We start from the raw sequence: 17021 nt of genomic DNA on the forward strand, positions 1-17021 counted from the left end.
TTCCAAACATCTTCCCTGTGGGATAAAGAAGGTTTTTCTGAAAGTTTCTGGAACCACGTTAAACTCCCGAGGTAAGAGGATGCGTGTTGCTGAAGAGCTGCTTGTCTGCCGTTTGGGCATGGAAACCTCACAGGACAGGCTGGGATAACTAGGAAAATAAATCCAGTGACCCTTGACTATCTTGCGGAGAACCGAGAGAAGGTGACTGAATCGGATTCTGTCACCCTAGAAGTGGTATTTTATCCATTAGACTGACTGCATCCCAAATACGTCTTAGGAGGTTTTCTGGGGGAAAGGAGAACACTCACTAAGCAGTGTTTTAATTCTTTCTCTATCTGCACAGGATAAACACAGGGAGGCTGAGTCAGTGGTTCCCACATTTTATACTTAATAATCATCTGAGGAATCTGATGAAATTCAGATTTCTGTCCCCCATCTCCAGAGATCAGTTGTATACGGTTTTAACATGTTTCTCGGGTCATTCTGATACTTATGGCTCTCAGATAAAATTCTGAGGAACATGGCACTAAACAAATAATCCTCAGACATTAACACTTTACATTTGTAATATGCCTGTTATGTAAGGGAAAAAAGACCTTCCAGACACCTCACCTCACATTTCCAACCACAGTCCACAAACAGACACAAAAAGGCCATGTATTTTTAACAAGAAAGAAAAAGCAAAGAGGTTTTTTTTCCCCCCCTTTCTGAAATACACATTATATGATGAAACTCCTCAGAAAACAAAGGTAAAAGGCTCAATATACTCTTTAGAAGACAAGTAAAAGATTTCAGAATTTCAAATTACTATAGTTAATATAATTTCACACTTCCTACTCCTAGAAGTTTAAGAAAAGAAACACAGTCACAGTATAATTTAGAAACATGGATGAACTAATCCTTCTGTTCCCACAGCTAAATCATGGTCTAGGATAAAACAATATAAAGACTAGAACTTGGCAAAATGTTGATCTTTATCAACCACCAGCTGATTGGCAAACTTTACCTACAGCTCAGAGTAAGCACTGCTTCCAGCAGAGTGGTCTAAGGAACACCGGGGCCAGAATCACATGGATAAGACTGTCTCTTAATCCTATTCCACAATCACTGAGACAGAAGCTGGGGGTTTATGTCACAGGATTTTACGTTTTAACACGTTCCCTATGCAACACATCATAAGCTCACCAAGTAAAGTTTGAGAATCCGAGGTGAAGAGAGAGTAGAAGGAGTTATTAGTAACAGAGAAATGAAGACAGCAGTACAACACCCTTATCTGTATCAGTAAATGCCATTCCTTGGACTGACTTTATTTGCAAATTCAGACAATGCAATAAATACCATCACACACCTATTAGAATGATTGAAAAAAAAAACCAGCTGAGAACCATCAAATGTAGATGAGAATGCAGAGCAGCATCACCACTGCAGCTGGTGGGAAGGCAAAACGGCACAACCACTTTAAAAGACAGTTTGGTGGTTTCTTACAAACCTAAGCATGATCTCACCATACAACACAGCAAGTGCACTCCATGGTATTTACCTGAAGGAGCTGGAAACATTTCCACACAAAAATACGCATGTGGATATATACAGCAATATTATTCATAAATGCCCCAAACTAGAAGCAACCAAGATGCATTTTAATAAGTGGATGGAAAAACAAAATTATGGCACATTCATAACAATGAATGATAAATGAATGATAAAAAAGGAACATCAAATCATGGAAAGATCTGGAGGAACCTTAAGTGCAGTTTGAAAGCCAGTTTGAAAAGGCTCCATATTATACCATATGATTCCAATTATATGATGCTTTGGAACAGGCAAAGCTATAGAGATAATAAATAATCAGCGCCTGTCAGAGATCAGGAGGAGAGAAGATGGATGGGTGAGAGCACAGGAAATTTCAAGCACAGGGAAATCACTTTGTATGAACGATCCATGTCATTATGCATTTGTGAAAACCCAAAGAACTACAGACATCACAAAGAGTGAGTCTTAATGAAAATACGGATTATAGTTAATAATCATGTGTAAAAACTGGTTCATTAAATGTAACAAAAAGCAAACCCCAACACTGTTTTCATCACTGTGGCGGAGGATGTGACACTAGCACTTTGTACTCTTATCCATGTGATTCTGGCCCTGATGTTCCTCAGATCACTCTTAGAAACAGTGGTCACACTGCACTGTAGGTAAGCTCTGCTCATCAGCTTGTGGTTAATACAGATCAGCATTCTGCCAATTCCATTCAGTGAATTATAAAACATAAAGCAACATGTTAATAGGAGAAACTATGTGTGTGGGATAGATGGTATATGAAACTTTGTGTATTATCTGGTCAATTATTCTGTAAGTTTGTACTGAATGATAAGAATCTATTAATTATTTTGAAAATAATAATAAAAAATAAAACAAAGTCACAAGCCAGCAACTGTACAGCATCAGCTCACTAGGACTTAAGGGAAAGGGTTCCGCACGCCACCTGCACCCTGTCATGTCCCGACAGCTGGCCAGAGACAACAATACCTGTGACTAAGGAAAAAACAGGGGAGCCCACATAACACATGAGAAACACATCGAGTAGAGCAGACCTGCAGTGGAGACTCGGGGCCTACATGCTGACAACACATCTCCAGAACACTCTCCTTCAGGGTCAGAGCAGCACACCTCAAGGCTGGCCCACAGCCTGGGAAGCAACAGCCCACATCTCTGCTCCCCTCCACCCTCTCTCCTGAGAGTGGGCAGCTCTCAATGGCCTTGATTCCCAGGAAGACCACTGTCCAAGCTACCCCAGGGCCAAGCCCAGCCCCTCATCTCCTGCTACTGTAGTCCAAAGAAAGCAAGTGACCGGTCTAAGACTGTAAGAGAGGAAGCAACAGCAAGACTGAAACACAACTGTCATTTAAAAGCCAAATTTACTTTCGGATCCTGTTTGGGCCCCTACCGTTTATAGCTCACTTCTATGAACATGAAGAATTGATCCCTTAATAAGATAAGGGATCCCTTATCCCTTAATAAAAAGCTGGTTAAGACCAGCTTTCCATTTAGTTTTATATTTAATCAGAAGCACCAACTGTTAATAGCAATTAAGAAATCAGCACAGCTAAAGTAGGACTGCAATTATTACAGGTGAGAAAATTTGTGGGGTAACAAACATACAAGGTTAATCAATTTGGTGTTAATCAAATTAAATTGTTATGTATGCTTTTATAACAAATTGGGGTATGAATCAAATCAAATTTTATTTGAATTATTTACATTTAAAAATCAACATTTATTGAGTGAGAAATATGCATCAAGTCTGCTCTAGCTACTTTACAAATATCCTCACACATTTAATCTTCTCGAAAATCTTAAGAGATTAACAAGAATCTTACAATCCCCATTTTACAAATGGGGAAACTGAAGTACAGAGAAGTAAAGCAACTTGCTGAAAATAACACAAGATTAAGACCCAAGAGATACAGCACCAAAACCCATGTTCTTAGCCACCAGGCTGTCCTGTTTTAAACTGTATGATTTTTTTTCATAAAATACGTTTTATAGAAACCTAATAGTTTTTATATGCATATAAAGCTATATTTATATAATAGCCATTAACATTTCCAAATGTACAGCATGAGCATTTAATCTACACAGCATTTTAGGAACATTTTTATAAATAGACAACTAAAACCCACGAGTTATATACTAAGGATACAATTTTAAGGCATTTTTAGATGTTCTTCTAGTGATAGTTTTAAAAGCTAAAAGGAAACTTTTCTACCCTGTGGAAATTAGTGACAGTCAATCTAAGAGATGCTGTTGTCAGATCTCAAATTACTTAGGCATATAAGGAAAAAGAAAGAGATGGCCTTAGATTCTGCTGTTATTCTGCTATTAACACACTGTTTACATTAACAGTTATAATGCATTAAAAAACACTGATCAAACTGACTTGAGTCTAGAGGGAAAACATATGTGATTCATGATTTTAAACCACTATGAAAAGTGAGCCAGAGTTACAGGCCCGATAATCTAAAAGGGGTCAGCAGGCAGGTGGCTCTGCTCACACTTCAGCTAGTCCACTGTGTGGGACAGAAGAGGAGATCTTCCACAGCAGTAACTAGAAAATGAAACCCAAGTCTAACGTCATCTACATTTTTTTTTATCACTGCAGACAAAATTTCTGATAACGAAGTCCCTTGCCAGCACACCACTGTAAACAGAAACACTATCGAAAGAGAACACATTCTTTGAATTTTCCACACCGAATTCTTTGTTGCGTACCTGAAATCCATGCTTGCCTCTCCACCATGTGCTTAACACTTTTGGGGGCATGTCAATAACAGAAACAATGTCTCCCACCTAGGATAAAACATTTTAAGTGAAACGTTTTTAATCAAATTGTAAAGCAATCATCTGCCTAAAATTTAAATCTAAACTGTAAAACTTTAAATCTGAACTGTATCTTATTCTCTGGATCATTATTTCTGGAAAAACATTAATATTTCTTTCTGTAAAGACTTTAATAATCTTAACCATTTGTAAAGGAGAGGTTTACAAGAAGTTAAGCAGCACAAAGACTGGTCCAAGTAACATGTGTAGTAACTTCAGAAAGCCTGATTGACAGTGTGAGATTTTTTAACACTAGGCATCATCACAGAGTTAAAATACTGTTACTGCTGTTACTAAAGGTGATCAGATCCACTTATAAAAGGAAATTTTAAATTACCATTCTTAGAACAACAACAGTTTCTATTAATACACTCAGTGAGCTGCTTGCCATGTGCCAGGCACTGGGCTGAGCAATTGACGTATCTTATTTCATTATATAGGAATGCTCTAAGATGTCTACAATTACTGAGTTATTCTTAGTACATGGAAAATTGAATGACAGCTACATTTCTTTTGAAAGGCGGTTCAATATATAACATTCCCACTGAGCAGCTGACTTTGTTCACCCTAAAAGACAAACTAATGAGTTTATAAAAACTTTTACAACATCCTAAGTATAAAAATAGCAAGAATAATTGCTAATAATATACTTAAAGGAAGTTGTATTCTTCATTCAAAATAAGTGATGATCTCTGTGATAAACCAGTTAGGCACTTTAGAACAATGTTGCTGATGTACACAATATTGCTTCACAAATTTTTGTGTTATATTCATGACTAATTTTTCCAGTCATGAATGTCCTCTTCACAAAACCATATTTGCTAACAGACACGGTATCTTTCAAGATCAAGGATTCTTTGTGTATAGAGCTAAAAATTTAGTTGAGAAGTGTTTGAATTCTGTACAATAAAAATGTACACTTTTTTCCTCTTAAATTGAATAACTTGCCAGCATTTTCTTTTGATCTCTCATCAGTCAGTATTAACAGAAGAAACTTAAATCCCCTCTTTTGCATCTGATAGCAAGAAATGTTCATTTCACTTTTCATCTGATCTTTACCTCAGTCTATGAACAATGAAAAAAAAGTATCACTGGGTATTGTTTTTAGGTGCAAAAAAAAAGGACAAAAGACAAGAGGATCTGGCTTTCAAGAAGCTCACAGACACAAACACAGGAGAACAACTTTGATTGAATGAAATAAGTGACCTCTCAGAGATAAGCCTTGAGAATAGCTCAGAATGACCTTCAGTGCAGGCTCTGGGCAGGGGTTAGCGGGGCAGAGCGAGGGGTAGGGAAGAAGTGGGGTATGTATTTCTTGGAGTAGAAGGAAGAAAATCAAGGAGACTTCCTAGAAAAAATGGGGGACACTTAAGCTGAATTTTTAAGAATGAGTATAGTCCTTAAAATAAAAATAGATGGCATACCAGGCTGAAAGACAATAATGGGCAGAAACACCTGGTGCTTTTTGTTAAGTAAATGATTGACACAAAGATGAGGCTAGAAAGGCAGCACAGACTGAGCTAACACAGAGCATCTTTGGTCACTTACCTCTAAGGTCAATTCATCTGGGGCCCGAGCGGTGTACCTCTTGATAACATGGGCAGCACCAACAGCAGGAGTGTTAATCGAGGATTCTTCATGAACTAGAAGGTGATTTCCCTTGTTATCAATCTAGAACAAAGAAAATGTACTATGAGATGGTTAAAGACACGGGACTTGCAAGTTTCTTGGTGTATCTATATAACTCAACTCGATTTAGCAAAACTACAACCCAAAGAATCTTAAAAAAAAAACACTACTTACTATATACCATTGTACAGATTATTGTACATGTATTGTACGTATCATATCATTGTATTGTACATATATTATATATATAATTGAATCTTCACAACTTTAAAAGATACTTATCATCATTATCAATACCTAACAATGAAGATGCTAAAGCTAAAAGAGGTTATGTAAATTACAGAAGATTAAATAATTTGTCCCAGATTACACGGCCAATAATGAAAAAACAAGATCTCAATGCAAGTTGTACTGGCTCTAAGTTCTATTCTTTCTACTTTTCATCATCTTCCCAATTTTCACGTAGAGAATAAAGTAACTCTACCTATGCAAATTAAAGAAAAAAATCTAACATACTGACTGGATACTCTATCACTCAAGACATTCTTAAATCAGATCCTTTAAAAGGGTTTAATTGTCTCTTGTTTCTAAATGACTAAAAACTATTTTCATTACTAAGTCAATTAAATATATATATATATATACACACACCTTGCTAAATGTATAAACATGAATATATTGAACACCAAAACAACAGGTGTCATTCTGATTCATAAAATAATATTAAAACTAGCTTCCTGGATTATCAAAAAAGGTTTGAGATAAAAATATTTAATGTACCATATCTATCTACCAGAAGATATGAATAAGCCCCACTTATTCAGTTCCTGAGACTCAGTAGCTACGAAAATTCACATGGGATTTCTTTCGTAGGTAATTAACTCTAATAAAGAGTGAACTAGATTAATACCTCCATCCAAGTAAGGGCAGGTCCACAGTTGATCTTGTTCCCAGCAATAGCTGAAAGGCGGGACAGGTAAGCCATAAGCATCTGAGTGACCGACTAAAGAAAAAGAGAAGATTCAGTGGTAACAGTTTCTCACTGTTAAAGAAACTGGTGTAAACTGGTTGTTTCTGGGAGAAAAAAATCTGCAGATTTTCAGGCATTTTCATAGTCACAGAGGTTCTTCACAGAAGCTTCACAGCTCCAGGAACTGACACGAAGGGCACTTACATAATTCCCTATCTGTTGCAGGACTTTCACTTCGGCCCCTCATCATCAGGGGTCATACAGCTTCTAATTTGGTTGCCTTTTTTTTCTGTTTGTGTACTGAAAATCTAAAATGATAGCACAGACATAATTACTTTCCTTGCCAGCTTCTCCCCACTACTCTGAAACTTTCTCCAAGGCCTGCTGCAGTCTTCGCCACCCAGCCATGGCAGGACTGCTCATGAGTGATCCTTCACCTCAAGTCAGCTGATGGTCCAGGCATGGGACCCAACAGTAGCCTAACAGGAGTTGCTGCAGGAATCAGGAACTCCTAATTTCAGCTCCGTTTGGCTGCTATTTTACAAAGAGACAAGAACCCGGTACCTGTTGGGAGCGGTCATGTTCTGAGACAGTCTGAGAAAGAAAAACCAACAGACAGACAGAGAAGGGAAATGGAGGCAGAGAGACATCCAGATTTTCTATCATACGACAGAATCTGTGGTTTCAGGACATTCCTGAGGCTTTGCCACAGTGGCAGTTCTTGCATGACTGGAGCCTCTACTTTGCCTCTACTATGTAATTGCCCAGGAATTAATTACAGATTTGGAAGGGTTTTCCCCTCCGGACTTGTACTGTTCTCAAGCATCCACTGTGGCTGCTAAGCAGTCTAATGCCAGTACATTCTGTGTTCCTTTGAGAAAAATCTCCTTTTTGCTCTCTGGAGGCTTTTTGGGTTTCCTCTCTGCTTTTGGCATTTTGAAATTTTACAGTGTTTCTAGATGTTATTATATTTAACACTTAATGGACTGATTTAATCTGAAAATAGGCTCTTTTTTAATTTAGGGAAACATGTTTTTGGAGAAGGAAATGGCAACCCACTCCACTATTATTGCCTGGAGAATCCCAGGCACAGAGGAGCCTGGCAGGCTACAGTCCACGAGGTGGCAAGAGTCGAACACGACTTAGTGACTAAACCAGCTACTTCCATCCACTCTCTCTTCCTATAATAACTCCTATAAAGCAGCAGGAACTTGTGGGAACTTCTGGATCTACTCTCTGGGACTCTTGACTATTCTCTCGCAACTTTTTATCCCCTTGGGGCTGTGTTCTTACAGAGTTTGCCCTTCCTGCTCACTAATTCTCTCTTCATCTAAGTCCATTTTGCATGTCGTCCGGCTATTAATGTTTGTTATTATTAAAATTAACTTAAATGACCATATGTTCATTTCTAAGATCTCTGATTATTTTATTTTTATAAACTCTATTCTTATTCCATGAGTGTGACTGCCTTGCTTTCTCTAAGGATGGTAATCACGCTTCTGAAAGCCCTCTGTTTGCTCTTCTGTTACTTCATTTATTTAGTTTTTACTGAATAAAAACTGAAGATTTCTAGTTTACCCGTCCCTCTGCATCTTCCTGTAGAAGTTGCTCAAACTGTATTTTCTTACCCCCATAAATCTTATCCCATCCACTCTTCAAGATTCCTCACAATTTTGGACTCCCTGATGGTTATTTTCATTTTCTAATGTTATAAAAGAATCTCCTTCCTCTTAAATTAAAAAAAAAAAAACCCGCTCTATACTTTTACTAGAAAATTTTGACAGGCATGGAAATAAGTGCATGGACACAGCCTGCCATCATCAACTGAATAAACAGCATCGTTTGAATATGCACGTCTTTGATTACTAGTGAGGTCAACATTTTTCCATATTTTTGCTTCTATAGTTTATATTCTCTTTGAAAAATGATCTGCTCATATATATCACCTACTTGTATATTAAGATATGAGTTTCTTTTTATAAAATTATACAACAAACCTATTTTAAATATCCTAAAATATCACTAATTTTTCTACTATTTTAAGAAATAAATAATCCCATGAATCTTCCTGAGTGCTCAAAATAAGCTTTTACTTAGTATACCAGCAAAAATTTTCTGCTGATTTACATAATAGTGGTTACTTCTGCAAAGTACTGAATGCTTACCTCTGGACTGTCCTTAAGAGCATCAGAACGGGGAAGCTCTGAGAGCTGGGAGAATCGTCGGTCATAAATACACAGATGAAGATGTTTATCAAGTACCCGAAAATCTTCATAACTTCTTTTAACAATCCAACTTTTGCCCTACGAATAAGAAAAAAAAGACTACTATAATTTGTCTCTATTGGGAGTGGTCATGTATCAGGCTTTATTCCATAATGATAGGCTATTCATGAGATTTTATATTTACTAATTAATTTGACAGTAAACAGTTAAACTCCAAAACCCTCTAGCGAGTTATACATTAAAGCATTAATAATGGAAAATGAGCTAGAACTGTCCACTAAACCTCTTCTTATGACTGGTCAAGCCCACTGGTTCTCCATGGGAATAATAATTGGCAGAAGGAAGATAGCATGTAATCTTAAACCCACAGAAAGAACCATTAAATGATTCTGTGTGGAAGAATACTACCAAAAATTACAGAAAAATAAAATTGGGTTACTGATCAGTTACCATGAACATTTTCTGTGACTGACACTAGAAAAGCACTGACAATCAACACTATTAAAATCTCATCTAGAGGCATTCGGTGTGCTTATCGTATCTAGAACCCCCTGTAACTCCCCACTTTTCGGTCTTTCTTCCTTTCCTTGCCTAAGCTCTGAAGCTCATTAGATATGAAATTTAGTCATAGAACATATTTATCACATATTGTCTTCTAATTTTCTCTCGAATCCATCACTTCATAGCCTGAGCTATGTGAGGACCCACATCACTTCTGACCTCCCTGCCTCTGATCCTCCTCCACCCCCCTCCCCTAATATGAACTACAGAGCTTGTCAGGTCACACTGACAGAAGGCCTTCAAAAGCTCCCGTGGGCAGTAGTGATGAACTGGTCTCCACTACACACCATTTGGTTTGACAGTTTAATTTTTATGTGGAGGCTTTAGTCTCATAAGAATTTGGAGAAACTGGGAGAGAAAGCAACCGTCTCAGAAATGAAGAAAAATCTCTAATGTAGCTCCTTTCCATTTGCCTCCACCAGATAGGGCAGAAGGAGAAGGTACCACTTCACGGGAGAGAGGCTGAATTCTAAACACAGGTACTGCCCATAACCAACAGGATAAATATGCCTAATCCTACTTTGGACTGCAATTCTCCATTACACAGAGAGCAATACCATCTCCGTCTTTCAGAGGGGTTGTTAGAATAAAATAAGAGAACAGATGTGGCAGAAAATTTGAAGAACAGTCCCTGGGTCCCAATTTTAAGAAATGCTAGTTCAGTAACTCTGGAATGGGATCCAGTTAATCTGATGATCAGCCTGATTTGGGAACCACTGATCAATCAAATCCAAACATAATTGCACATGTGAGGACTTGCATCATCTGGACTTATCTAAATCTGCAGTGTGATCCCACTCACTACTCCTTAATGCTCTTTCTTTGCTTCCAGTTATGCTCAATTACTTGCATTTCTTCCATTTGTAAAATGCTCCTTTTCTTGCCTACATGATTTTTAAGTGCTGTTCTTCTACTATGCAAAGTTTTTCTTTTACTCTTTGCTCAAGTAAACTCCTTTGTTTTCTCACTTCTACAGCTGCCATCTACCCAAAGCATTTCTGAGTCACAACAGTGGGTTAAATACTTGTTCCTTCGGGAAGGCAAAAATAAAAATAAATAAAAATGAACAATACGGCAGAGAAAAAGAAAAACAACCTATTGCATAGTTACAAATATTTTTTCTTTCACACATGTATTTCAAAAATTATGCAACCCTTCAAATATCAGAAAATTATCAAAATTATGTTAACATATGTATATTTCTATCAAAGAGATTAAACAGATGGTGACTTTTTATTTCAAAGCTCTGGATTTTTAAAAATTGAAATATAGTTGGATTTATAGTATTGTGTTAGTTTCAGTTGTACAGCAAAGTGATTCAGTTATACTATATGTATTATTTTTTCAGACTATTTTCCATTATAGGTTATTACAAAATAATAGATCTTTTACCTCCTAGGTTAAATTTATTCCTAGGTATTTTATTATTTTTGATGCAATTGTGGAATTGCTTTCTTAATTTCTCTTTCTAGTAGTCTGTTATTATAGTTCATAGAAACGGAACTGATTTTTGGTGAGAAGTTTGAAGCTTTCCAACTAAGATTAGGAACAAGGCAAGGATATCCTCTCTCATCACTGCTTTTAAAAACTGTATGAAATTCCTAGCTAATGCAATAAGACAAGGAAAGGAAGTAAAAGATACACAGATTGGGAAGGAAGAAATAAAACTGCCTTTATAGACACATGACATGATCGTCTAGGTAGAAAACACAAAGCAACAACAAAAAACTTCTAGAACTAGTAACTGATTATAGCAAAATAGCACGATACAAGGCTAATAAACAAAAACCAACTGCTTTCCTATATACCAGGCAATAAACAGGTGGGGTCTGAAACTAAAAACACAGTACCATTTATATAACCACCCCCAAAATGAAATACTTAGGTATAAATCTAAAAAAATATATAGAAGATCTACATGAGGTAAACTACAAAACTCTGGTGAAAGAAGTCAAAGGACTAAATGTGGAGAGATGTACCATGTTCGTGAACAGGAAGACTCAGTATTGCCAAGATGTTAATTCTTCCCAACTTGATCTATAGATTCATAATGCTTCCCCAGACAAAATCCCCACAAGTTATTTTTCCATATATTGACCAACTGATTCTAAAGTGTATGCAGAGTGGCAAAAGACTCAAAATAGCTAACACAATATTGAAGAAGAATAAAGTTGGAGGACTAATGTATGGAGGACTTCAAGACTTACCATAAAGTTACAATAATCAAAACAATATGGTACTGGCAAAGGAAGAGACATACACATAAATGAAACAGAACAGAAAACCCAGACACAGACTCACTTAAATACAGTCAACTGATGTTTATAAAAAAGCAAAGGCAATACAATGGAGAAACGACAATTTTGTTTTGTTTTAAATTTTCAACAAATGATGCTGGAACAACTGAACATCCACACACACAAAAATAAATCTAGACATGGACAAAAACTAATTCAAAAAGACCTTAATAAGATACAAAACCATGAAACTCTTAGAATAGAGCATAGGAGCAAATATAGACAACCTTGGGTTTGGTGATGCCTTTCTTTAGAAATAAGAGCAAATGTAAAATCCATGAAAAAAAAAAGAACTGATAAGCTTGACTTCACTGAAATTAAAATTTTTTGCCCTGTCAAAAGAATGAAAAGAAAAGCCACAGACGTGGGAGAATTACTGGCAAAAAACATACTATTGATAAGGGATTATTAAGCAAAATATGCAAAGAACTCTTAAAAATCAACAATAAGAAAACAAAAAACTGATTTAAAAATGGACACCTTACCAGAAAGATATATAGATGGCAAATAAGCATATGAAAAGACACTCCACATCATATGTCATCAGGGCAAGGCAAATATAAACAAGAAGATATCAGTACATACCTAATACAGTAGCAAAAATCCAGAATACTGATAACACCAAACGATGTTATATAAATTCCTATTACATAACAGGAATTTCCTTTCTTGCTGGTAGGAATTCAAAATGGTACGGCTTCTTTCATAGACTTACCACTTTCTTACAAAATTACTCATACTCTGTTTTACCAAAGGATCCAGCAATTGCACTCTGTGGTGTTTACCCAAATGAGTTGAAAAGTTATGTCCACACACAAACCTACACACAAAGGTTTACAGCAGCTTTATTAAAAATTGCCAAAGCCTGGATGCAACCGACACGTCCATTAGCTGGTGAACTGATAAATAAATTTTGGTACATCCAGACAATGGACTATGACTCAGCACTAAAATGAGGTAAGACATGGAACTTTGTCAAAGTCTCCTGCATGGCAGACAGTTTACCATTGAGCCACCTGGGAAGCCCCCAAAAAGTTGCAAAATTAAGCTCTTAAATACAAAAATAAAATAATGATAATTCTGTGCTATGAAGAAATAAGCAAGAATCTACCATCCTGAAAAGGCAATATATTATATGATTCCAACCATAGGACACCATAAAAAATACAAAACTATGGAGACAATTAAAAAAAAATTGGTGGTTGCCAGGGGCTAGGGAGCAGTGAGAGATGAATAGGTAGAGCACAGAGAATTCAAAGGCTAGTGAAACTATTCTGCACACTATAATGGTGGATACATGTTTTAAATTTATCCAAACCCAGAGAATGAACACCATGAGTGAACCCCTATGACAATGGTGTGTCCGTGGAGGGTCATCTGTTGAAACAATGTACCACATTAGTGGAAGAATGTCCACAGGGGAGAAGGAGGTGCATGTATGAGGACAAGGGATACGTGGGTACCTTGTATTTTCCGCTCAATTTTGCTATGAACCTAAAATTAGTCCAAAAAAAAATCAAGTTTATTAAATTTATAAAAAGTAATCATGTTCTCTTCTCTCTGGAGAGTCTTGCTCAAAGAAATAAATATCAACAAGCAACCACATAAAGGCAAGAGCCTTCAGAGACTCAAAAGGTAAAGACTGGGGACTGGATTTCAAAATTGCTTTCCTCGTATATCAATAAACTGATTTCTTTCAACTTTTAAAAACTGTTCCTGTGCAAGTAAAATGTCTGCTCTTTAATACAGATTTACATGCAGGAAATGAAAAGCTTAAAACATAATTTTCAAATCCTCTCAAGTTGCTTTAAAGTCACTGAGTAAAATTCTAAAATCAGTAAAATACCTATCTTTTTAGTGGATATGGAAGAAGAACTTTAAATTTTATATGTAAAAAAACAAGCTTAATCATGCAATTTCCAAATAGGCTGAATAAAGTAAATGATCATAATATTTTAGAAATTCAAGTATTTATTATAAAGAACAAAACAAAAAAATTCATTATTCATGTCTAAATTTTAATTTGCAGCTAATTTCTAACCTGAATAATATATCAGTAAGTATTACTCTCCAAGGATAACAAAAATCAACAATTCTTAACAAAGATGATAAAGAAGAATGAGAAAGAAGAAAAATCCCAGTGTATATAAGATCAAATTCCTAAGACAAAATTTTTCTTTCTCTCATTCATTCACCAGATATTTACTGAACATCTACATAGTACCAAGCCCTGGAGTAAGTATTAAATGCAACAGAGAAAGGACCATCAAACCTCTGACTTCTTAGAATGTATTTCAAATGAGAAGAAAAAAATCCTACTTTTAAGTTAATAAATTGTTATGTCGTTTAGTCGCTACGTCATGTCCAACCCTTTGCTATCTCATGAACTATAGCCCTCCAGGCTCCTCTGTCCACAGGATTTTCCAGGCAAGAATACTGGAGCAGGTAGCCATTTCCTTTACCAGGGGATCTTCCCAACCCAGGGATCCAACCTGCATCTCCTGCTTGGCAGACAGATTCTTTACCATTGAGCCACCTGGGAAGCCCTTAAGTAATAAACACAAAAATAAAATAATGATAATTCTGTGCTATGAAGAAATAAGCAAGAACCTGCTCCAGTCAAGGTGGGGAGGGAAAGCCCCTCTGTGGAGCTGGCATCTAAACGGCCTCCTGAGAGCTGCGCGGGCACCAGGCACAGCACGTGCGTTGTGAATGGACTTACGGGCTGACCAAAGGTAATGCCTTGCTGAGGAAAAACTCAGGGTCTTAACTGACTGAAAACTAGTGAGACCAAAGCACAGGAGTGAGAAGACTGTCCCACGATGTAGACAGCAGGCAAGCTCCAGATCCTGCAGGGCCCTCACAGGCCTTGGTGAGTAGTTTGGGTTTAGTTTTAAATTCAGTGGAAATCTATGGCAGAGTTTTAACCAAGAGAGTAACATGCTTAAATTTGCATTTTACCTCGTTCTGGCAGTTGCTATCACAATGGCCCAACAAGGTACAGCAGCTTGACTACAGCTTGGTAATAACAGACGCAATGAGTTGTTGCTGTACAGTCATTAAGTCATGTCTGACCCTTTGTGACCCTGTGAACTGTAGCTCGCCGGGCTTCCCTGTCCTTCATTATCTCCTGGAGTTTGCTAAACTCATGTCCATTGAGTCAGTGATGTCATCCAACCATCTCATCCTCTGTCATCCCCTTCTCTTGCCCTCAGTCTTTCCCAGCATCAGGATTTTTCCCAGAGTTGGCTCTTTGCATCAGGTGGCCAAAGTATTAGAGCTTCAGCTTCAGCATCAGTCCTTCCAGTGAATACTCAGGGTTAATTTCCTTTAGGATTGATTGGTTTGATCTCCTTGCTATCCAAGAGACTCTCAAGAGTCTTCTCCAGCACCACAGTTTAATTCTTCAGGCTCAGCCTTCTTTAAGGTCCAACTCTCACATCCGTATATGCCTAATGGAAAAGTCATAGCTTTAACTATACAGACCTTTAAACAAAATCTATAATATATTTTTGCAGTTCTTTCTGAGAAGAACACTCTTCACCCATGTCTTTGAAGACCCTTAATCATGGGAAAGTTTATCATGCAACAGAATTAATACTATGAATTAATTGTATGCATGATGAAGTTCAGTGAAAAGAAAGACCTGATTTAAATCTCAGCTTGACCTTATCCTTAACAGGGGACTTTACACAAGTTCCTTGACACCTACGAGTGACTGTTTATTCTTCTATACAATGGGAATGGGCTTCCCTGGTGGCTCAGATGGTAAGGAATCCACCTGTAATGCGGGAAACCTGGGTTTGATCCCTGAGTTGGGAAGATCCCCTGGAGGAGGACATGACAACCCACTAGAGTATTCCTGCCTAGAGAATCCCTGTGGACAGAAGCCTGGCAGGCTACAGTCCATGGGGTTGCAAAGAGTTGGAAACGACTGAGCGACCAAGCACACAATGGGAATAGTAACACCTAAATCTCATAGAAAAGTTTTCATACTTAAATAAGAAGTTTGCCATCTGCTTATACACTGTGTCCATATACAGGTGCTCTTCAAACATTAATAATCAACTCCATCCCCTTAGTAACAGCATATGCTAAATGGACCAAGTGGAGGAGATACTTAATACTGAGGAATGCATTGCTGATGGTGGAATTTCAAGCATCAGAGTACAGGAGATATTTTGAGGCAGAAAAGCATTCCCCTACAAGCAACTGTTTGTTCCATCAACTGGGACATTAAAAAAGGCTTCATGGTACTGTAAATATTTACAAAACACTTCAGGAAAAATGACTTATTATACATTGATGAATTCTGGTTAAAATACAAAGGTAGTTCATAAAATCCAACTTCAATAAGAACCATTCATTTCAACTACTCTAAAGCTTACTACGGGACAATAAAATATTAAGAAACATTTTTTCTTAAACTAATAAAACTATACTTAGAGGGGGAAAGATCAGACAAAATTTTCATTAGGGCAAATATCAGAATAAATTTTTACAATCGCTAGGTTTAAATGAGTCATTTCAAAGTTAACACTTAAAAACTGCTATCTGCTTATTTGCTAATGAATAAAATAATAGAATACAGAACACTTTTAAGATTCCCTACCACTGACATTACACTTATAAATGCTTTATTCTATGTAATGGGGCTTAATGTAATTAGTGTCAAGGTTTATCTAATTTTGTTATTTTTCTAATTATTGAAGTTTCAACAGTTGAGACATTAAAGGTTTTTCCGTATCTACCTTGACCTGTTCTTGAAAATCTTAGGATTTTTATTAATTTTCATTGATTTCAAACTAAATACATGATATTTCCTGAAAAGCAGGGAATACATAGAGGAAAAATTAGTATGCTTTGCAGAAAAGAAAATGTTCCCACTCAAAACAATATCATGATACAGACTGGGAAGAGTATTTCTTCATCCGCACTACCTCATCTGTTTGTTCCATA

The 17021-nt window shown here is 36.8% G+C and overlaps 1 protein-coding gene across 5 annotated transcripts in view; it reads right to left on the minus strand.

Moving 5' to 3' along the window:
• ARHGAP32 (Rho GTPase activating protein 32) overlaps positions 1-17021 on the minus strand; it is a 205655-nt gene that overhangs the window by 65541 nt on the left and 123093 nt on the right. For all 5 annotated transcript variants that reach the window (XM_070782649.1, XM_070782652.1, XM_070782653.1 and 2 more), the window contains 4 exons: positions 9145-9282; positions 6920-7012; positions 5929-6051; positions 4273-4350 (listed from right to left, as the gene is read on the minus strand). In XM_070782649.1, coding sequence (XP_070638750.1) covers positions 4273-4350; positions 5929-6051; positions 6920-7012; positions 9145-9282 — 432 coding nt within the window. The remainder of the gene's footprint in view (positions 1-4272; positions 4351-5928; positions 6052-6919; positions 7013-9144; positions 9283-17021) is intronic.

The sequence above is a fragment of the Bos indicus genome, chromosome 29 (genome assembly GCF_029378745.1).
Source record: "Bos indicus isolate NIAB-ARS_2022 breed Sahiwal x Tharparkar chromosome 29, NIAB-ARS_B.indTharparkar_mat_pri_1.0, whole genome shotgun sequence".
NCBI classification, from domain to species: Eukaryota; Metazoa; Chordata; class Mammalia; order Artiodactyla; family Bovidae; genus Bos; species Bos indicus.